Source organism: Ammospiza caudacuta, chromosome 25 (assembly GCF_027887145.1).
Source record: "Ammospiza caudacuta isolate bAmmCau1 chromosome 25, bAmmCau1.pri, whole genome shotgun sequence".
Taxonomy (NCBI): Eukaryota; Metazoa; Chordata; class Aves; order Passeriformes; family Passerellidae; genus Ammospiza; species Ammospiza caudacuta.
The window spans coordinates 3392272-3415493 of NC_080617.1; the positions used below are offsets into that span (position 1 = coordinate 3392272).

The 23222-nt window shown below is 48.3% G+C and overlaps 2 protein-coding genes across 3 annotated transcripts in view; both read right to left on the reverse strand.

The window, feature by feature from the left end:
* The window catches only part of EYA3 (EYA transcriptional coactivator and phosphatase 3), a 42494-nt gene extending 30391 nt beyond the window's left edge, over nt 1–12103 (reverse strand). For both annotated transcript variants that reach the window (XM_058819617.1, XM_058819616.1), the window contains exons 1-2: nt 12029–12103; nt 1464–1561 (exon numbers count right to left, since the gene is read on the reverse strand). In XM_058819617.1, coding sequence (XP_058675600.1) covers nt 1464–1496 — 33 coding nt within the window. In that variant the 5' untranslated portion in view covers nt 1497–1561; nt 12029–12103. The remainder of the gene's footprint in view (nt 1–1463; nt 1562–12028) is intronic.
* A 699-nt stretch (nt 12104–12802) lies between these two features.
* PTAFR (platelet activating factor receptor) lies at nt 12803–19579 on the reverse strand. The gene is made up of 2 exons (XM_058819789.1): nt 19095–19579; nt 12803–16149 (listed from the first exon to the last, which is right to left on the reverse strand). Exon 2 carries the CDS (start codon nt 16093–16095, stop codon nt 15028–15030), a length of 1068 nt encoding a protein of 355 aa, XP_058675772.1. The 5' UTR covers nt 16096–16149; nt 19095–19579; the 3' UTR covers nt 12803–15027.
* Between the last annotated feature and the right edge of the window lie 3643 nt (nt 19580–23222).

The following is a 23222-nucleotide window of genomic DNA, read 5'->3' on the forward strand; positions in this document are numbered from 1 at the left end:
CTGACTAAAAGCAATACAGCACTTTTTCTCATTTTGGAGGTGCCAGCTGGATCCTGTTCCTGTACAGGCTATTACACCACTGACAGCACTGGCCTGAACACAAATTTGGTTTCTGCAGGCTACAAGCATTACTGTGAAGCTCTCAGAAGGATGCCAGGGTGAGTTTCTCCTGCAAGAACATGCCATGACTGCCTCACTCATTCATTAGGATCCATTTAGTCTCATAATCTGTCACAGAATGACTGACTGGTATCACTGGTATTCTAAAAAGAAATTACCAAGAAAATCTTTAGCTGAATATTACAGCAGAATCTGTTTAAAGGACACACCACCGAAAATTAGCTGCACCCTCTCTCTCATGCCCTAAAGGATAAAGACAGTTTTCATTATATTAGGATGTATTTAGAGAGATTTCCTTTTATAATACAGGCAATTCATCTTTAAATAGCTGGAGTATAAACTATATGGTTTTGCTGCTTAGTTTCACATTTTGTGGATATTACTGAAGCCCATCATCTGCAGCTTGTGGCAAGCCAGGTTCTGAATAATTTTACATTTCTAATTCATTTGATATTGTTCCTATGTCATAAAATTGCATAAATTACATTACAATGTATTTTCTAACTAGTTTAACTGAAGAATATTAAACTCTCACATTAAAAAGGCATCAAAATCTTTTCAATTAAAACACACCCAAGTGCCCTCAAGCACATTATTCTGTTTCTGTGTGCATTTGACAAGGTATCCAAGATTACAAGCATCACTCCCATTACAACTTGGCAATTTCTTGTTGAGTTTGTGCCAGGTTTATTTTGGGAACAGAACGTTAATACAAACATTTCTGCTTAATTCCTATGCTACTACGCTTTAGATACACAGTTTAATTAATCTCATACTGTATTAAAAAATCTCCACCAACACTTCCATGCTGTGTTAATATCAGTTATTGATAATGCAAAGACTGTTGGAAATATTTCACATACATGTAGCAACTTTAACCTTCAGACATGCTCCCCAACCTACTGCTACATCAGTCATTTAAAAATGCCTTCCACTTGTGGAAACAATGAATCACAGGATCTTTTCAAGATCTCAAGCATAAAAAGAATTAAACACTATACAGTCTAATACCCAGCATGCTGAATTTGTCCCTAAAATAGTGAATTTTATTTTCTCTACAACAGGCTTAAGGTAAGTCTGGTTTTCTGAGTAATCTTTTTGCATAGTAACATCATAAAGTTCAAGAACTTATAACTACTCCTTTCTTACTACTGCCTGTATAATTATAGTAAATTAAATGTACAGCACATTTTACGAATGACAAAATGCCTTTTGTCCTCTGGATAAATACACTAAGTCTAAGCCTTCTTTTCCAATATTAGTTAAAATACCTGTATACCAAAATTGTGAGATCAGTAATTTGTTTTAGATTTTCATTTTCAGCCTTTTTAAAATATACTTACTGGTTGCTCGGGTAAGTCTTGTGGCTCTTCCATGGGTGTTACTATTATTTTAATGCTCAAATGATTCAAATTGTTTGTTCCTCAGCAGTCTTCAAGCCCTGTTGAGAAAAGGTGTTCATGGCTTTATGTACTTTTTGGGGGCTTATCATGTAGGCTATCAGAGAATATTAATTGTTATGTACTCCTCCCCTAAAACTCATGGGGCCATCTCCCAAATAAAATACAAAATTCATATATGGAAAGATTTCATAAACAAGGGATTTAGCTTTAAGCTTTTTAGATAGAGATTTTTCATGCACATGGTACATTTCTACATCATTTGCTCAGACCACGTTGACTGCAGAAGCTCACACACTAATCAGACACGTGCACCATGATTTTAAAGACAGTTTAAATGATCAAGTCTGGTCTACTAGGTCAGTAAACAGCACGATTCAATCTAACCTGTTTTTATTTAGAACATTTATATAACAATCAAAAAAAAAATCAGGACAAGACTGTACACCTAAATGCATTTACACACAGTGCTGTTCCCCACCACATTCACAAAGCAAGTTCATTATTTCAGCTGCACCTTTCAAAAAGAGAAGTTTGATGAAATTTTAGAAAAGAATTTTTATTTTGGAAGCACTTAGCAGAGAGATGTTATATACATCAAAAAGCTGCTGCTTTCCAGGGGCTTAAAATCATGAAAAAGAAATTTTGCATAATATTCTCACAACCTGATAAATTTTTGCAATTTGCTGGGCAAAAGAGAAAGGCCTGTGTCCTCCTGGCTTCACCTGATGTGTACAAGCAGTATGAGCTGTGTTTTTGCTCTTTCTGCAGCTCATTTTGGAGCCTCTTTATTAAACCAACCCCAACCTCTTCAGAGCAGCTTTCCCTGAGCTGCCTCCTCTGCCACACACTCACAGAGCACAACTGCAGGGGACTGCAGAAATTAGACAAAACGCTGCAAAACTCTTAGTGGGTTGGAGGAGTTAAATCCAGAGACTTTCTGTGCTGAGGTACAACCTATTCCTGCCTCTGCAGAAATGTGAAAGTGCTTTTTTACACACCACTCCTTCCTCCAGGACCTTCTACTCACCCACCCTGCCCGGAGTATTCGGGCACCTCCTGCCCAGAGTATTCAGGCACCTCCAAACCAGGGGATTACCCCCACACAGAGGGACTGAACTGGTTTACAAAAACAACTTTGTGGTGCCCTGAAAACCAGGGCTGTGTCCCCTCCCTGGTTCCTGCCAGACCTACTGACCTGGCAGCACGTGCAGCCTGCCCACAGCGCGGCCCCACGTGCCAGCCCCGGGGATGTGTGCAGCCTGCAATAATTCATTAACCACGAAAACACAAAAGGTTTCTCCCTCATTTCAGGGCAGGTCTTACGTGCCACGGTGTGTTTTATGTGGCAGGATTACATTTCATTGAGGGTTTGAGGATTTTGCAAGGCTGCCACCCCTAATCAAAGCTACTTACCCTTATTGCCTGGACTCGAATTCAATTAGTCTTTTCCATAATTCAGGTTCTTTGGAAATGACCCTATTCACAACACAAAGCACTACTGTCACACTTCCAGTTTTTCCTCCACTAGTTTCAATCTGTTTTATTTTAAATATAAATCTTATTTATTTTTTGTAGAAATAAAAGAAAAATTAGGACTGAAGAGAAACTCTGCCACTTAGAGGTTATACAAGGGAGTACAAAATACAGTGGCCAAGAGCAAGAAGATTTGAAATTTATTCCTGTCCCTCATCCTTTACTTCTGTTATTTAAGACTTTTTTGCTGTGTAATTTCATAGAAGAATCCCAAACTAAACTCTTCAGTATGGAAAAACATTTTGCATTCCACTGATCCATACAGCAGTAACTTCCCATGCCATGCTTTGCTTAAAAGCTGTGAGCAGTTCTGTAATTTTGGTTTTCAGAAGGATTTAAATAATTACAAAGACAAAAAGATTCTCAGAGTCCCACTGGAATATCTTACATGTGTGAGGAAAGCACTCTTTCCAAATAAGCTGGGCATCTTGTAGCACCTGGAAGCAGATGATTGAACCAAAGCAAGTGCTCAGAAGGCAGAACTTGAAGTGAGAAGTGAGAACAGAAGTGAGAATTCCAAGTGAAACTTGGCCTAGGGTGTCTTTGTGCCTTCCCTGTACCTGCAGAAACGGCAGCAGGGGCAGAGGGTGACACCTCACACTCCAGGTGTGCTGTGGTTGCACAGAGCAAGCACAGGGAAATGGAGGCACTGAGCTGAGAACAAGAGGTGAGGGCATCCTTCCCCCTGCCAGGGCCAGCTGCAGCAGCTTTCCCACACCCCAACAGTGCTAAATAACAGGGAGGAAAAAAAGGGAGAGCTCCTGCTTCTCCTGAGCTCCTGCTTCACCTGACCTTCTGCCTCTCCCAGCCTCCTGCACCCCACTCCTGCCTGCCTCCCACTCCCTCCTTCCTGGCCTCCACAGGCTGGTGAGGTTGGACAGCAGTCTGGATGTAGGATCTGCCAAGGGAAGAGAAAGAAAAGAAAAACCAGAGAGACCCAAGCAGAGTCTTTCTGCTGAGCTGATGACAGAAAGATCAGCTCTGGCCCTGCCCAGCCCTGATCCAGGGGAGCCAGCAGGGTGAGGGTCAGGAAAAACACACAAACACAGCACAGGATGTCCCTTTTCAGCCACAGCAAATGAAACCATAATTTTAGCATCTACTTTGATGAAGCAGAGACATGGCAGTGATAAATATCCAACAGCCTTTTCACCTGCAGCACCCACCCAGTCACCAGGGTCTCACACAGAGCAGGCACACATCTCCCTGCGGCTGGGCACACAAAATCCTTGGGGCATGGCAGGGCAGGACCCTCTCCCTGCCTCCCTCCTCCTGCACTGAGGCTGAGTGAAGCTGCTGGCAGCTCCAAGGCTGAAACCACCAGCAGGATCCTGCTCCTGCCCCATTCATGTCCCTAAAAGCCCCCTCCAGCACAGCTCATCCCCAGCCCTTGGTGGGTACATGGCCCAGGGCCCCAAACCCCTCCAGGTGCTCTTGGACACCTCCTCAGCCAGTGCGAGAGCCCTGAACCACCCAGAGCTCGGATTTCCCAAAAATCAAACCCAGCACCTTGAACCTGCTCAGCCTGAGCTGCCTCAGAGGAGCACACTGAGCCAGCAGCTCACCAGCAACAAAGATGATTTTTAAAAACTGAAAACACACAAGGCTGATTTTTGTTGGGGTTTTTTGGGGGATGTTCTTGGCTGTTTTGGCTTCTTTTGCAAATCAAATCTCAAAATTAGATTTTTAACTCATATAAAACTCAAGCTAACTGCACTTCAGGTAAGCTTTATTCTTTTTTTACACATTACTACAGAACATTTTTAAACCCTAAGTGAACACAACAGCAGAGGTATCAAAGGTTCAGGAGGTGAGAATGCTTCTGTGGGCCACTGGGTTTGTGAATGAGAAAAACAGCACAAAATGGAAGCAAGTGTGCAAGAAGCCATTAAGAGCTCCTGCAATGAAAGAAACATTCAGAAAAATGAGTCCATTGTTCTGCTTCTGGAAACCAGCAAAGTACCACACTTTTTTTGCTTTATGGGATGATTTTTGTTAATTACCTGATGAAAACTATTCTGTAATATGTGAATTAAACACCAGGTTTTATTTGATCTAGACTTGCTTGGAATAACCACCCTGTTTAATGCCAACTTGCATGGAATACCAACAATGCAAAATAATAAGAATTGGGTTTGTGTGTCATTTCATTTTGTTTGCTCAATTTAAGGAGCCACATTATCCAAACTTCAAACCAGAAGGCCTCAGAGCAGAGGTATGGGCTGCAGAATCCTTCTCTGCTCTGCACATCTTCATGCCAAAAACTTTCAGCTTATGATTTTCAAGCCCATCTGCCTTGGCTTTGAATATAAAGTTTCATGCAGGCAACAGTTCTCCCAAGCTGCAAATAATTAAAGTCAGGATGCTGTGATAAAACCAACATGCAGTAATTATACTGATTAGAAAAAAAGCTAATAACTATGGTTTTATATTACTTGAAAAAAGTCACTATTTCCCTAGGAACAAAGTTTTGATTGGAGTAATGAAATTACATCTATTAAACAGTGCTGGAATAAAATCATAGGATCATTTATTTTGGAAAAGACCTCCAAGATCATTAGGTCCAACCAATGCCCAGCACTGCCAAGGCCACCACTAACCCATGTCCCCAAGTGCCTTGTCTTTAAACCCCTCAAGGGATGGTGACTCCAGCTCTGCCCTGGGCAGCTGTGACAGGGCTGGACATTCCTTTCAGGGAAGAAATTTTCCCAAATATCCAATGTAAACCTTCCCTGGCACAGCTTGAGGCCATTTTCTCTTGTCCTGTCCCTTGGCCCCTGGGGGCAGAGCCTGACCCCACCTGGCTCCATCCTTGGTCAGGGAGTTGTGGGGAGCAAGAAGATCCTCCCAAGCCTCCTCTTCTCCAGCTGCCACACCAGCTGCTCCTCATCACATCTGTGCTTCAGCCTCTTCCCCAGCTCTGCTCCCTTCTCTGAACATGCTGCAGCCCTTCAATATCTCTATTGTAGTGAGGGGCCCAAAACTGAACCCAAAAGAGAGGGAAATCACTTCCCTATTCCTTGACACACCTTTTTTCACACAGGATGCCCTTGGCATTTCTGGCCACCTACCCACATGCTGGTTCATGTTCAGCAGCTGCCAACCAGCACCCTCAGGTCCCTTCCCACCACTTTCCTCCCAGCCTGGAGTGTTCCATGGGATTGTTGTGCTTAGGATGCACTCCATTCCCTTGCCCAGAACATTCAGAAAGATATTAAGCAGGACTGGTCCCAATCCTGAACCCTGGAGAACTCCAGCAGTGGCCAGCCCCACAGGGATGTAGCTCCATTCCCCTTCACCCTCTGGGCCCAGCCATATCAAAGTTTTAAACCCAGCAAAGAGTTTAAACCCAACCTGCCCAAGCCCTCAGCAGCCACTTTCTCCAGGAGAAATGGAGTTAAAGGGTTTGCTAAGGTTCAGGTAGAGACATCAACCTTGTAGAAGGAGATCAGGTTGGTCAGGCAGGATCTGCCTCTCCTAAACACTGGGACTGACCCCTGGAAGAGCCACATGATGCCATGGGAGATGGTTTGCTCTACAGTCTTCCTCCCCACTGAGGCTGCAGTCCCCAGATCCATTTTCTGACCCTCCTTCTAGATGGGCACTGCACTTGTAAGCATCCAGTCAAGTGGGATTTTCCTGGTTAGCCAGGGAGGCTGGGAAATGATGAAAGGTGGCTCAGTGAGCATTTTCCAGCTCCTTCAGTGCCCTTGACTGGATCCTACATGGCCCCAGAGACTTGTCTAAGTGGTGTAGTCTGTATTTATAGAAACATTTTTATTGTTTTTTACAGCAATGGCTGTAATGTTTTGTGCAAGTTTTCTGTACAAGTCACCTTTGCAGTTATTTGCACTCCTTAGTTGTTCAATGAACAGCAGCACAAATACATGGATTAGGCAGCAGAACACTGTAGTGTTGCCATATTTTCTGGTGGGGTATCTCATGACAATGTGCATTACACACACAGAACCAGAGCATGCAGCCAAAACAACCCAAAACATCACCCAAATGGAGCAGAGCTGTTCCTCACAATGTTTTTTTTTTTACTCTGTGCCACTCACCACACAACAGCTCCTGACAGAGGAGCAGAGCTTGGCACAGTGCAGCATGGCAGATCTACCCCCTTTTCTTTTTTTAGGTTTAATTAGAATACCCAAATAAAAACAAAAGCAGAACAGACACATATTGACATCACCACAATGCAGCAGAGCTCACAGCAAACACTGATACTCCACTCTTGGCTCTTCTCATCCTCCACACACACCCACGTGCCCCTGGGTACAACACACACAGGTATCAGCAAAATACTGTGACAACCAGACAAATAAACCCTTGTGATGAGTGCTGCTGGGTGAGTCCCTGCTCCTTCCCTTCTTTATCAGCCAGGAAATTTCAGAATTAAACACTGTAAAAAAAGGAAGGCATTTTGCATGCCCTATTTCTGAAGGTATGGATGGTCATGACAAGCCTCCAAATGCTGTCATAATGTAGGAGTAAAAAATCATTATTTGATTAAAATTTCATGACTTAAAATAGAAAAAAAAAAAACCACAACGAGAAAATAACTGAAATCAAACATGGAAATACAAATCTAGTTTTCTCCTAAGCAATGCCTGTTCACTGACAGAAGGTTCCCCATGATTTTTAGATCCTTGAAGGGTTATCAGTGCTCTGAGAGTGCAGCTCACTCTGCCTGACCCATGACACATGCTTGTTATCCCAGTTCTTATGCAATGCTTTTTCAATTCGATTTTGAAACACAGCAGGGAAAATTTTAATGAGGAAAAGAACTGTTTTCACAAAAGGAAGATTTGGAAAGAACAACTTCATCCTCAAGGAAAACAACTCCCACTGAGCCCAGAAATCATGTGGCAACTCCTGCTGGACAGAGCCAACACACACCACTCACAGGGCAGGAGAACAGGACTGCTGCTACCTTTCAGTGACAGAACCAAAGCACAGAGATTTACAGAAACATCAGCCAAACAAAACAATTGATTTCCTCCTCTCTTCCTCAGAATACAACCTGCAGTGAGACCAAACAGATTTTCCCCTGAAGACCACACAGAGTGTGAAATCTCACAGCCCATATACATTTTTGTGTTTCTGGAAATAATTAAACAGGTCACAAACTTCTAGAGCTGCAGTCCTAGACAGTAAAAAAAAAAATAAAAAATGCTGTTTGACTTTCATGGTTTTAAAAACAAACATCCCAGCAGCAGGACACACTGCCCTTAATTCCTAAAAGCCACTTCAGACATATCCTAATAGATCAAGACACTTCCTGAACAAAAGACTGAACTTTTTAAACTTCTCTCAGTCAGACAGCAAATCTGCATCACATTAACCACAAAAATGAATTATTGACATTATGCAGCTCCAAATTCCATTTTCAATAAAAGATTTGACTCATACATCTCAAAAAGTCACACAGCTAGCACCAGAGGCTACCATGAAAATGCACCTACACTTGTGTTAGAGGAACTTTTCAGAACTCAACTGTACTCAGAGGTCCCAGAAGAAGTGAAGATGACCAGTAACAAAATAAACAGCCAGCTCACAGTTTGTCCAGAAGGCTGATCTGATCTGTGCAGTGCTGTGGGGACCCTGAAGAGGCAATGTTTGATCATCAAGGACAGATTCCCCAAGCACAAGAGCCCAGTCCAGCCCAAGAGGCAAGAGAATGAGCAAATGCAGGGCAAGGACAGTTTGGCTGGACAAATTCTGACTAAGCTCAAAAAGAAAGAATCTGAGAGGTCAAGCAAACTAGTATGAGACTGACTTGAAAAATCCCAGAAATGGAATTACACATAACAGTGCATTCTGTACAGAAATAGGAACCATCACCCAAGGTTTAAAGCTGCCACCTGCTTCATGTGAAGTTCCAGCTGGTGACTCTAAGGGAAACAGCACTGTCAGTATTCAAACACAACCAAGAAACATTTCAAGACACAGCAGGAAGCTCCTGGGATGCAAGAATAGTGCTCTGGTCAAGGCTTAACTCGAGAGACTCATCTGCTGCAGAACTGAACCTCTGAAATTAGGCTAGACATACCCTTAACCCCAAATAAAAATCCATTTAAGAGATGGAAAGAGTCCCCATGACAATACTGTATTATTTTTTCTAAATACAAGGCTTGTTTTGTGGTTAGCTTGTTGAGTTAAGGCCTGATGGGTGACACCTGGAACAGACAGGGCAGTGACTGCTGTGAACCACAGGGACACCATACCCTGAAGAGGCTGCTGTGCCCTGCTGTGCCACAGCACTCTCCTAAACATCATGTGGGGTATCAGGAGCAGATCCCAGCCCTTGCAACATCACCTTCACTGAGGCTCTGCAGGCAGCTGCAAGGAGAAAGAAAGGATTTGAAGTTACTCCCTCAGGTACTGGAGTGCCTCCAGTCATGGCATCTGCACAAACTATCCCAGAACCACTGCTAGAGAGGAGACACCAGAGAATACTGCTGGAGAGATGCTGGCTTGCAGCCCTTTAAACAAGTAGAGGAAAAAAAAAAAAATCTAGACAAATCAGGATGAAATAAAGGAAGTAAATTAAGGGTATGAAAAAGACCTTCCTCAATGTATAATGCTGGTCATGGTACAGGGGTAAAAACCACCCCCAAGTTCCTGTAAGAAGATGCTGTCTGGAGATGGGTGGTCTGTAGAAACTGCTTGGTGCAACAACATACATAAAATACCAGCTGTTAAGTCCTGACACAATTCCATTTCAGGCTCAAAAGTTTCCACACCTCTCCATCCTGGCAGCTCCTTCTCCAATCACAGAGTTTTGCAGACCCAGTGAAAGTTTTATCAAGTATCTGTTTTCTAAGAGAAGATTTCAGGGGAAAAGAGCAGAGACTTGTCAAGAGGGGGAAAAAATAACCCTAATTCTGCTCACTGAGAGTACAGGCATGGAGCTACTCACATCCCAAAATTCTCTGCTTTATGCCTCGAGTACCTTGTGTGTAGCATGGCTTGCACACAGGCCCACACTACTTACCTGACTTTAATTTCAATTAAAGTATTTCAGTATATTTTATCTATTTATTATAGCCATCTATAACCACCTTTTGGTACAAAGAAGTTAGGAAATGGTACATTAATGTACTGTAGAGGGCTCTAACTCATTCATACAGCACATGGAAACCCATGGAAAATGTCAGAGGACATTTATAGTGTCCTCTGACATATTCAACTCAAAATTCATTCAACATCTGGAGATTTCAGGGCAAACCTTTGAGAAGTTGCAAATACTTCCAAAGTCACCAATTACTTGGGAATTCCTACAGCTATTGCCTACATCCATGAGTGTTTTTCAAACAAATTATATAAAAAGCAACAATTTTTCAATCAGATGTGCTGCACAACCCAACAATACACAGTTCCCCAGGTAACATAACTGCTGCTGAGGGAAGAGCTGAGGGGGAGACAAAAGCTGCAGGCAAACACTGCAGGAATTGCAGCTTGGAAACTGCAAGACCTCGAGCTCAGGATGTTTCAAAGAGAGCAGGGAGAATGCACCAGCAGATCAGTGCTTGTGTGGCAAAAGCTGGATGGAGAACCCTAGAGTAAGAGGGATCGCACCATGAGGTGACAAGGAAAATCCCTCAAAACACAGTAGGTTCAGCCCAACCAGCCTGTAGGTTTGCAGGCTGAGAAAACCACTAAGTTCATGTATTTTTAAAAGTAACTTATTATGAAACCACTGACTTCAGGCACATGAATTGTGATTCTTAATCAAACATACCTTAATCAGCTTCCAGAGTTTAAGGTAATGCACAACGGACAAAACTGAAGGAAACCAAACAAGTGGCAGATAAGATTTTTATGATTATCATTATCCTCATCAGTATGTTGCCTGTTAATTACCAGTTGGAGGTTACTGCACTACAGATTAGGTGCATCACAGAAACAGAGCCAGCTCCATTCTGAAAGCAAACTCCACCGCGACTCTTTGTTTGATGCTCTATCAGAAGGGCTACAGTGATGTTCCATCAAGGACTAGCTCTAGTCTGGAATCCATTCAGCCACACCAGGCAGCACAGCAACCAATCTAACAAGGCATTCTGTGCTGGACTTGGCTGTACATAAAGCTCCAACAACTCTGCACAGCATTCCCAGAACCAGGAACATCCAGCAGAGCCCACCTGGATCCAACCTCGCTTGTGAAGCCTAAGCCCAGCCCAAACATCCTATTAGAGTGTACATGCTCCAGCATAAGCATTAAACCCAGCCAGGAGCGATGCAGGTGTGCTGAACCGTGCCTGGGGAAGCCGGCACAGCCCGTGCCCGGTACCGGGAGCTGCGGTCCCTCCTGTGGCCATCTCCCGAGCCCCGGGCAGCGCTGGGGCCGGCTCTGGGTCCCTCTGGGCGCTCCTCAGTGCCTGGGTGAGCCCAGGGAGCCGGGCAGTGCCCCGGGGCCGGCTCTGGGTCCCCTGTCCGCTCCTCAGTGCCTGGGTGAGCCCAGGGAGCCGGGCAGTGCCCCGGGGCCGGCTCTGGGTCCCTCTGGGCGCTCCTCAGTGCCTGGCGAGCCCAGAGAGCCCGGCAGTGCCCCGGGGCCGGCTCTGGGTCCCCTGTCCGCTCCTCAGTGCCTGGGTGAGCCCAGGGAGCCGGGCAGTGCCCCCTGCCCCTCCTGCCTTTCTCCCGGCCCTTCCGCGCACCAGCAGCGGCGAAAGAGCCGGGACAGCCGGGCTCGGGGGCGGCCAGGCAAGGTCCAGCCCCGGAGCAGGTCCAGCCCCGGAGCAGTTCCAGCCCTGGAGCAGGTCCAGCCCTGGAGCAGGTCCAGCCCCGCGCCGCCGGTGCTGCCGCGGCCGCTCGGGCCCGTGCTCCGGCGGAGCAGGGGCAGGAACGCACGCTGAGCACACGCGTCGGCCTCGCCGCCCGCGGCCCCGCAGACGCCGGTTCGCCGGTGCCAGCCCGAGCCCGCGAACAGCACCGGGGGCTCCGTGCGGAGGGCCCGAGCAGGTTCTTACCAAGAGACGGCTCCGGAGCCGGGCCCGGGGCCCGCAGCGGACATGGCAGCGGCGCCCGCGCTCCCCGCCCGCCGCCGGAACAGAGCGCGGCGCCGGCAGTGGCGTCACTGCCCGCCCGCCGGGGCGGGGCCGCCGCCGTGAGGGAGCCGAGCCCGTGTGGGTCTGGGCGCTGTGGCGGCCTCACTCTTGGAGAAAACGGAAAATATTTTTTGTGAAGTCGCTCTCATTCACTGTCCCAAGTGTATTTAAATAGAGGGGAGCCAGGCTGGGTGTCACCAAAGCTGCTCAATCACCGCCCTCAGCCGGGCAGGGCAGAGCAAACACAACGAAAGGCTCTGGGGGCGAGAGCAGGGTAGGAGGGATCTCTCACCCAGCACCGCTACGGCGGACATGGCCCGGCTGAGGCAATCCGTTTAATTTATTGCGAGATAAATCAGAGTAGAGTAACGAGAAATAAACCCACATCTTAACCCCCCCAGCCCTCCGGGCAGGAGATCTCTCACCCAGCACTAGTACGGCAGACATGGCCCGGCTGAGGGAATCAGTTTAATTTATTGCGAGATAAATCAGAGCAGAGTAACCAGAAATAAACCCATATCTTAATCCCCCAGCCCTCCGGGCTCCCGGACTCGGTATTCCCGATTCTCTCCCTCCTCCCCACAGCGTTACAGAAAGATGAGAAAGTGGGAAAAGTTAAAGGGCAAAAAACCACTCTTTTTTTGGGAACGCACTTTATTTAAAAGATCTTTTGAGGATCCATTTCATTGCAAGGTAAAGCAGAGTAATGCAACATTGCAGTAAGAACAAGAAAGTATTTCCAGGAACAGAAGTAGCAGCTTAGCCTGTATTTTAGAAATGCATTTTTACAGAATAATTAGCATAACATCTCCTGAAGTGGCCCTGGGGCTTTTCTCTCTGCTTATCCTTTTCCTCAGATGCAAGTTTATGTTTGTTCCCTGAGCCCACAGTGCTTGCTGTGGAATAAAGCCTGTTACGTACCCGTGGTAAAGAGCTGAACTGTAAACTCCCACAAGCTTTCCAAGAACCAGTGGAAGATCATGCCAGCTTTCCATGTAAAAATATTTTCCATTTCCTCCGAGAGTTGCCAAGCTCCATCCATCAGGGCTTTAAGGTCTGTGAAATGAGAGCTCCACTATTGCTGAGAGCCAAGGGGGAAGGCAGGTCCTCCCCTCTGCCAGCTGTGAGAGCTCCTCATCCAAAATGTGCTCGCAGAACAGTACAGAAACAGAGGCAGATTCTCATTTTCAAATTACAGCAATTGCTCCCTTGCTGTGTGCTGTGGCTCTGCAGATTCAGAGTGCATCTTTGAAGGTGTCTGAGGAGCATGAGGTACTGGCAAATGTTTATTTTGGGTGGCTATTACTGGAGCAGAGCCCAGGACTAGGAGGGAGATGCACTCTTATTGTGATCAGACTCTGGCACTGGGCCTGGAGTGCAGGGCTGGCCCTGGCAATGGCCTTAGAAAAATAAACATTTTAATTCTTTTCCTTACTGGAACAAAGAGGGACAAAAGCTGCCTGAGGAGCTCCAGAGGATACATCTGAAGGACCTGTATCTCCACTGGCAAAGCAGTACAAATATTGGTCCTGTCTTTGGAAGGGCTTGAGTTTATCTCTCCTGTTCTTAGGCAGGAATGGGAGGGCTGCTGTCCTGCACATGAACAATTGGTGTCACAGGTCAGATACACTGCTCCTGTCATCAACAGACCAGGACATTTAGGGAACCAACAACTGTTGTGAAAACAAGTAAGTTCCCTTCCCTGCACAATTTCCTGTGCCAGATTGAGCAATTTGGGTTAGAAAAGGAACCCCAAGTGTCTCATGACTGGTAACAGAACTCAGCACCCATGGAAAACCACTTTGCCCTGGGCGTGGAGTGTGTGAATTATTTCTCTGTCAAGTGTCCTGACCTAACACTTCACTTGCTGTAGATCAAGAACTAGTCAGCTTCAACAGGATGGAGGAAAAAATAATGTAATGGCTCTAATCCTAAATTAAATAAATAAGTAGAAAGATACAGAAGCATTTTAAGCTTTTTTTTCTCCTTATCGTAATGCCCATGCTGACAGTAGCCCTCTGTTATCTGGAGCCTCCTGAGCAAGACTGGGTGTCTGCAGTCAGTCAGAAATTACTGAACTGAGTGCACAGGCCACTGGCTGGCCAGTTCTGCTTTCACACAGGAAGCCAGGGCAGACCATAGTGTCCTTTGGCAATAATGCTGATCTGGTGGAGGGAGGGGGGAGGTAAGCTAGGGACTGCCAATTTCTCTTCCTTTCCTTCCCTTCCCTACTTTACTGACCCAAGATTTGCAAGTAAAGATTCATAATAGCTGCTCCCAGACATCTGTTTGGGTCCCAGCAGACCGTGTGAGCTGCTAAGAAGGAATGAAGGGATCAGAGGTGCAGATCTCTTTGACAGCAGCTGAGGAATTCCATGGACTATGTCCCTTACAGCCACTCAAGAGCTTCATTAGCTCAGACTCTCTTCACCAGACCATGTAAGCTGCTTAGAAGAGCCCCCTGATGGCACTCAGAGCTCCATCTGTTCTTCCAAGTATTTCAGAAGTCCCTCACAGCTCTGATACTGGATCCACTGTGAGAGCTGGGCAGGTGGAGGAGCAGGTTGGTGCTGTCTGGACTGACACAGTGGGTAATTTTGGTACACTCAGCTTCTAGCTGCTCACTGCAGAGGCTCAGTGACACATTTTTTTTCATGTTAAAGCAGTCATCTGAGCTGTTCTCAGTGCCCATGAGAGAGAACACCAGCCTGGACACAAGGAGCTTTGCTGCCAAATTACTGCAGGTTCCAGTTCTGCCCTTTGCATGTGACAGAAGAACTGAGCATCCATTCTTCTGTCTAATGGGAAAAAGAAAATGTAAAATCCTGATCCTCTGTTGTGTCCCTTGGTACCTCTTCTTGAGAAAAGATGAGTGAATAATTCCCACCTCTCCATGTGCAATCAGAAAACACCAAGTGGCCCTAACAGATCCTGATGCCATCCTCTTGGTGAACAGTGCCCTCAATGATTGTATCAGTCGTTTGCCTGGAGCATTTGCGGCTCCCTCTCATGCTTTTCAGGTTTTCTGAAACGTGCTTCTGGAACTTCTTGGTGAGGAAGCAGTAGATGATCGGGTCCAGCACACAGTTGGTGCTCAAGAGGCACAAAGTCACCTGGTGAGCATCGTTGAGCTGCTGGCGCAGCTGACAGTTCTCCTTCTGCCACTGCTCCAGGACAGTCAGGGTCCAGGGCAGGTGCACGATGTGGTGGGGCACAAAGCTGATGATGAACACGGCCAGCACCATGCACACCATCCACAGGGCCCTCTGCTTGACGTGAGCGCTCTTCCGTGGGCGCACTGACTTGGAGAACAGGGTCCTGATGATGACAACGTTCCAACCTAGTATTAAAAGGAAAATGATGTAGAAGAGGATGCAGATGATGACATGAATGGCAAGAACAGCTGAAACACCGCCCGTGGTGTCGTAGCGCTCAAAGCACCGCGTGAAATTCTTGGAGTCCACCTCCTCTGGAATAGTATTATTCTCAAAAAGATAATACAAAGAGCTGCCCACTATTATGATCCAGATAGCTGCTGATAAGTAGATCCCTCTTCTCTGAGTGGTCAGCTGAGCAGCTTTAATAGGATTAGTCACAGCTTGGTAACGGTTGTATGTGATGACCATCAGAAAGGCAACAGAAGTGTAGGTATTAACAAAAAAAAACCAGCCAGCCACGTTACAGAGGAACTCAGGCATGATCCAGTCTCCATGGTTGTGGTAGTAAACAATCCACATTGGCATTGTAATTAAGAAGAGCAAGTCAGCTACTGTCAGGTTCACCATGAAAATCTTGATTTCATTGAGTTTCTTGGTGGGGTAAATACGGCTGAAAATCCAGAGAACGTAGCAGTTGGCAACAAAGCCTAGAATGAAAATAATGCTGTAGAAAACAGTGAAGAGGCTGTAGCGGAACTCAGAGTCTATGTGGCATGCAATGTAGAAATCAGCACTGCCTTCTGCACCTCCTTTGCCTTTTCCAGACATCATGGTGCTGAGTGGCCACGTCTGCAGCTCAGTTTCCTGACACAGTTTTCTTCTTACCTAAAAATAGACATCAGAAATCAAGATGATTGTTTTGGCACCATTGCTAAACCAAACCCCACCTTTCTTTATCAGTTGTCTATGACCATAGGAGTTCTGCTGATGCCTTGGTTCCAGCCAGACACCTGCCTTGTCTTCTCTTCAATCCCATTTCCACAGCATACAAACCTCTGTGTCTTCATCCAGCATTGTTTGCTGCAGTGAGATCTCAGATTACTCATCTCTAATCTTAAAATACTTTTCTGCATGGAAGTTCTTAGATAAAAGTAATCTGTTACACTTCCCTGTCTCAAACTTAATCTTTTACTAGAATCAGGCGTGTTTTCTATGACTAATCCTCTCCCTGCATGTGGTTCTTCTTTCTTCCTCTGCCACCTCCCCCATGCCCCTACTTCTCACCACAGTTCCTGATACTTTTTATCTTCTTTATGCTTGTTTTTAAAGGATTCCGGATGTGAAACAGTACGTGATAAAAACCTCTCCCAGAACCCCAGAAGAGTTGGGGTTGGAAGAGGCCTTGGGAGATCACCTGACCGGCCCCTGCTGACGCACATTTACCCGGAGCAGATCGTGGAGGAGGGCATCCAGGCAGGATCTGAATAACTGCAGGGAAGGAGAACCCACAGCTTCTGTGGGCAGCCTGTTCCAGGGCTTTGTTACCCTCGCAGATAAGAAGTTTTTCTCATATTCAGTTGGGACTTTCAGTTTATGCCTGGAATGGGCACCACCGTGTCCTGCTGCTGGGCACCACTGAAGAGTCTGGCCCTGTCCCCCTGACCCTCCCTGCAGACACAGACAGACAGACAGGGATGAGGGCCCCTCTCAGACATCTCTTCTCAAGGCTGAGCAGCCCCAGCACCCTCAGCCTTTCCTCACCAGAGAGATGCTCCAGTCCCTTCATCATCTCTGCAGCCTCCACTGGACCCGCTCCAGGAGCTCCATGGCTTCCTTGGGGGCTTTAATTATGCACTGAGGAGCCCAGAAGTGGCCACTGCACTCCAGATGTGCTGAGTAGAGGGGCAGGATCACTTTCCTCACCTGCTGCTCCTGAGAGTGCCCTCCTGCCTCACAACGTTCTGGATCCTCCCCAGCAGCAGGCAGTGCCAGGAACCCCCATCCCATCCTCTGTGGGCTGGGTCCCCCCCGGGTGTCCTTGGGCTGTTGTTCCTCATTTGCACATTCACACGTTTGCAATTTTCCTCTGCAAATGAGGAAGTCAGCTGGAGCTGGAGTTTGCTCTCCCTTTTTCTGCAGAATTGCAACCTCAGTGCTGCTCTCCAGCCCTTAGGAGAGGAAGGCAACACTCATCTTCCTGAGGGTGCTGTCCTTCCTCACCCCTGCCAGGTCCCCTAAGGACACAACAATTTCAAGATTTGGACCTTCCCAGGCAGCTGCATTGTGGGCACTGCTGAGCTCCAGGTGTCCCTAAGCTCAGTCTGAGCAGAATGGACACAGAGCTGGCGGAGCTGGGAGCTGACCCCAGGTGACACATGCATTTCTCCTCATTCACCTTGATCTCTGCCACCCTTCCAAGAGCCCCCTGACCTCTAAAGAGCAGTAGATTATTCAGGTGGGCTTTGTCACAGGGAGTGTAATGTTTGATACACTAGTCTGACATTGGAATAAGGAATAAAAACCTGAGAAGTCCTAATTACCTAAGATCATTAGAGAACTCTTTTTTTTCTTTTTTTTTTTTTTTCAAATATGTGCCATAAACTCACACTGCTGTGACTATCTGCAACACCAGCAAATAGTTCTGATGCTTAGGACTGGAATCTTTGCCATTAAAGGTGATCTATTTCTGTGGCACTAGACCTGAGTATACCAAGAGTGGAGGGAAAAAAAACAGGTAATGCATCTCTCTAGCAGGATTCATGAGAAGTGCTTACATCAATACATTGGCACAGCTGCTGTTCACAAAATCCCTTCAGACAGTTCCCCAGGGCACTGTCCACCCACACCTCCATTTCTGGCTCTGCACAATGACATGGTGGCCACCAAACTTTGCCCAGGAGCTCTGGTGAACTTTACTGTGTGCAGACTGCACAGCAGCTGCCAGATTTAGCAGATGGGGTGGAAGGGAGAGTGAACATGCATGTCCCTTCACAGCAGGGTTGTGCACAGAAGCTTGAGCCACAGGGAGGGCTGTGCTCTGAAATGAAGGGGTGAATGTGAGAACCAGCTCTGTGACTGCTTCCAGTCTCTGCAATCTCTGGCAAAGGTGGTCTGTGGGAGATGGCAGTGCCTTCTCCTGGCCCCAGCACCACCAGAGCTCAGCTATCTTTGCATTAGAGGCTGTGCTGTGCCAGGGTCCTGCAGGGAATCCCAGGAGAGGTGTCCTGTCCTTCTCAAGAGCCAAGTGAGATCTTGTACAGAGCACAGCCAGGAGGGAGCACAGCACCATTCCCCAGGAATTTACCTCCTCAGCCTGAGGAAGCCAGGCTGATGTCTCTGGACATTTGTGGCTGCCCTGAGCCCTGGAGTGCTCTGTGGGGGCTCTCAGCCTGTCCTGCTGGGGCAGTTCCCCTTTCTCTGGAGCCTGTTTGAGCCTGTGCCAGCAGAGAGGCGAGCAGGGCAGGCTCTGGGGGCTGTGGGTGCTGCTCCCTGCTGCAGCAGCAGCCTGTGCTGCCTGGCCAAACCCCCTGAGACCTCCAGCCCGAGGCAGTGCCTTGTCCTCAGTCCCCCAGCCAGTAATTCCAGCTGGTTTGCACCATCAGCTGCACTGGATGCAGGGCTGAGGGTGGAATTAAGCAGCAGGGTCAGGGCACGTGCTGATCCTGCTCCTGGTCTGCAGACCCTGCCATGGGCTGTGCCCTCCCAGTCAGGATTTACTGGCTTATAGATGCAAGCAAGCTTTGCCATCAGCAATAATAGATTCCAAGAGGAATAATACTAATAAATTATTAATAAGTATGAATAATACTAATAAAGTATCTTCTGCTTACCAGAGTTGAAAAAAATTCAGCACAATAGGTCCATCTTCAGCCTTAGCAGCAGAGAGGGTTTCACTGAGGATGCTTGGATGTCTCCCAGATGTTATTTTCCCTGCCCTGGGGCTGGACAGTCTCTGCACTGGCAGCTCTTTAGAGCAGGGCACCAGAATGGGAGCAACTGTAGCATGACTGCAGAGTCACTAGAGGAGAGGAAATGTTGACATCACCAAGGAAATGAGAAATAAAATAGGCTGTAGAGGAAAGGCAATTAGGCGCAGCAAAAGTCTGGAGAGTCCTTAAGGCTTTTTCCTCAGAGTATCTCTGCTTCTGATGATCCTGAAAGAGGGCAAAATTGGGATTTTCCTCTAAATACAGAATAAGAATCCACTCTGTGTCCCCAGTTAGATTTGGGAATAGACAACTTTTTGAGCCTCTTTCTCCCAAACAGATGACTGGCAGAAGAGCTTCCACTTAATAATTTCCAAGAAAGGGACAGGAAACTCCTGGACAGGTTCATTTGGACATATGTTCATATGTTCATATATGGACATATGGACAGGTTCATATATGGACCTATGAACAGTTCATATATGGACTTATGGAAAGGTTCATTTCCTAGCCCTCTCCTTCACACTTGTGTTGGAACTAATTCAGGAGTTCCACCATCCCAAGTCTCCCTTTACTTCAGGGATATTCAGCAGACAGAGACACCAGAGCAGGGCAGATTGTTACCTGTCCCATCCACCATCACATGATGGCCACTGTTACCTGAGGCAGCCTGAAGCTCACTCAGCATAGTAATTCAGAGACACCAGTGGTGAGCACAGCTCTGAAGGTGTGCACAGCTCTGAAGGTGTGCACCCAGGTGCCAGGCAGGGCCCAGGATCCCCAGGGAGCTCCAGCCAGGCTGGAGATGTGCAAGGGCTCTGCAAACTGCAGGACAATCCATGTCCTGCTGCTCTGAACCCCTCTCAGGGGGAGCTCCAAGCCAACCAGAAGTCCATGGACACCACAACTGGCACCACAGCACAGGGTGGCCAAGGTATTTGGAAGCTCCCTGGGCAGAGAGGAACCCCTGCAATGTGAGGGAGCCCCAGAGCACCTGCAGCACACGGGATGGAAGCCTTGGCAGGGTGGGCTGCACGGGGGGCTGGCATGTGGAGCAAGGGACAGCCAAGCTCTGTCTGTCAGCCACATGAGGGTGAGCTGAGGCTCCTGCAGTGATGCCCCAGAGCTGTGCTGGGATGGAAGCTGCAGCCATCTCCTTCCCTCTGCCACCAGACCTCCTCCCTCCTTTCCCCTTCCATCAGCTGCTGTAAAGATGAAGGAATCTGACCCTTGAGGGATGAGACAGAGCCCCAGCTCTGCCCTTTAAGCTGCTCCTGGGGTTTTAAACTTAAATCCAAACAAGATCCAACCACAGAGGTTGGCTGACAGCCAGTCCAAGTCTCTGGGGAGAGCAGCCAGCAATGTCAGGGCCAAGGGGAATGTTTGCAGGGGATGTAGCAACACTTGACAAGTCTTGGTTCACTGTCCTGCCACAACCCAGCCCTTAGAGGAAATGAAAGCCCGGGGGGTTTTGAGCTGGGGAGGAACCTTCAAAAGTCTCCATCCTTCCTCTGCTCAGCCATGGCCATTCTAAATCAGCAGATCCCTTTGCCCCCATACAGTGCCCAGAGCCAGCTCCTCCCTTTGACTCCCTTCCCACCTGGGAACCTCTTTCCCTGCTCTCCTGGCCCTGCTGCCAATTGCTGAGCACTCCAATATTGAGATGCATTTTGCCAGGGGGGCTGGGCTCGTTCAGCACTCCTGGCACTCTGGCTGCCCTGTGCTTGATAATATTTCCTGTTCTTCCTGTCTAGGGAATGCACACACCAGCTGACAGCTCTGACAGCTATGCAAGTGTAGAGAAAAAAACCCATCTTGAAAATGCCTTTACTTTCATCAAGCCAACTTGCAACCTAATAAAAAACAAATAAACTTCTCTTCCTCTGATTCCCATAGATGCTGCTAAGGAGCAGTGATCGTCCTTCAGGTTGTTGTACGTGCTGGATCCCAGAGCAGCTGTTCCAAATTCCACTCTCTGGGGAAAACCCCACACAGGCTGAGCAGAGAGCAGTGGCTGTTCCCCCTGGCTCTGGCACCCAGCCATGGCAGATGCCCAGTGCCTCCTGTAAGCCCCACCTGCCTCTGGGACATACCCTTGAGGTCATTTCCTTCTTAGATGCAGCCTGGTAGCAATAACTCACTTTGGATAACCACATGTACATTTCACAGGGATCAGAAACTCTTGGTTTTATAAGCAAATATCCAGAGATTTCTTCCCAAGAGCAAGCTACACTGCGTAGGCAGAGCAGAGCTTTCCAAGGAGTGCAAATGGAGGAGCAGCACTTCAGCTGATGGGTCTGTGACAGCAGCAAACAAGGACAAGATGAAACTCCAACATGCAGCTCGTGACAGCACCAGCCCCTAGCACACAGGTGAGCTCGATCCCTGCTGGTTCCAGTCCCCAGGACACATTCTTGAGTACCAGGATGGGTCTTTGAAAAAGCATGAAATTCTTTTGGAGCTGCAGCACACACTCAGCTGGTGCTGTGTTACTGTCTGTGAGTTCCCATGAGTTCCCACTACTCACTGAACACTCTGCAGAATTTTCTTTTGCTTGTTGCAGGCTGAGCACAGCCTGTCCCCACCTCCTTACCAACCCTGCAGGAATGTGCCCCGGAGCTGGGCTTGCTCAGCAGGAAAGGAAAACACACCAACCCATGGGCCAGAGACACTCCTGGGCAGGGGCACTCCCTGGGTCCCCTCTGACAGCTAAGGCTGTGCCACAGGGATTGCCCAGACTGGCAGAGAAATGTCCCTGCTGGTAGCTGGGCAGGTCCCCAGCAGTGGGTGAGGCAGGGAGCAGGGCAGAGGGGTGAGCTCATGGGCCACCGTGTCAGGATGTGTGAGCTACAGCCCCAGGCTGTCACAGCTCTGCTGGGGACAAAAGCCACGTCCTGCCTGAGCTGCCACAGCTGGGACAGTGATCCTGCTGCTCCCAGCTGCAGTGACACCTCCTGTCACAGCTGGGACAGTGATCCTGCTGCTGCTCCCAGCTGCACAGACACCTCCTGCCCCATCTGCTGCCTTCTGTTCCATCTGCCTGCCCAGGCTGGGCAGGGGCTGTGCACAAGTGGGATGAGGGACCTGCCCTCCCTGAGAGGCTCCAAGCACTGCCTCCTCTTCCTCACAGGAGTAAGGTCCAGGCAGGGCTCCTCACCAAGCAAAGGCAGGGTCATTGTCACTCAGGGGTGGAATGGGACCTGGGTGAGAGCAGCCCCCTCCCACCCCACAGCCCCAAAGGCAGCAGCAGCAGATCCCTGACTCACTGTCACAGTGCTCCTCCTCACCCCAGCCCTGCTTGCTGGGCACACAGAACAAGGAGTGTCTCCCCACACCCTGCTGGGGGGATGAAGGTGTCTCAGAAGCCCTTTGAGGTGCCACAGCTCAGAGATCCACGGGGGATGCTGAGCCAGCCCATGTCCTGAGTTACCCAGACACAGAAGGAGCTTGTGGAGTTTAGGGAGGGAGGCCTGGGAGAGCAAGAAGGGAAAGGAGAGTCTTACCTTGGGGACACAGAGCACCTGCTCCAGCTCAGTCACAGACCCCAGCCCACCAGGACTGTGCTGCAAGGGGAGAGACCAGCAGGGCTGAGCCGTGTGTGTGTGTGTGTGTGTGTGTGTGCTCCTGTCTGGGAAGAGGCTCTGACAGGAAAGAGGGCGTGGGGCTGGCTCCCAGGTGAGTGACTCACTTCCCTCTTGGCACTTGTGACCTGCTTAGCCGTGCCCTGGCTGCACCCTGGGGCTTGACACCAGTTCCTGTGGTCCTTCCTTGGGCAGGCAGCAGACGTGACACACTTGATGGTGAGGGGCTGTCACACTGCTGTGGCACCTTGTGCACACAGGCCAGAGATGGGGTAACCCAGCCCTGAGCAGCTCCAGGTCAGGGGCACTCCCTGGGGTGCAGAAGTGGTCCCAGCACCCTCAGCAGATCTGTCCTCTGGGCTCCTCATTTCCTTCCAGGTCCCAGGGTCAGGAGGCAGCACAGAGAGTACTTGTTCCAGGGCTTCCCTCATGGGTGGAGATCCATCAGGCA

What these genes read in the sequence shown, in the direction of transcription:
- PTAFR (XM_058819789.1), bottom strand. Translation starts at nt 16,095, where the DNA reads ATGATGTCTGGAAAAGGCAAAGGAGGTGCAGAAGGCAGTGCTGATTTC.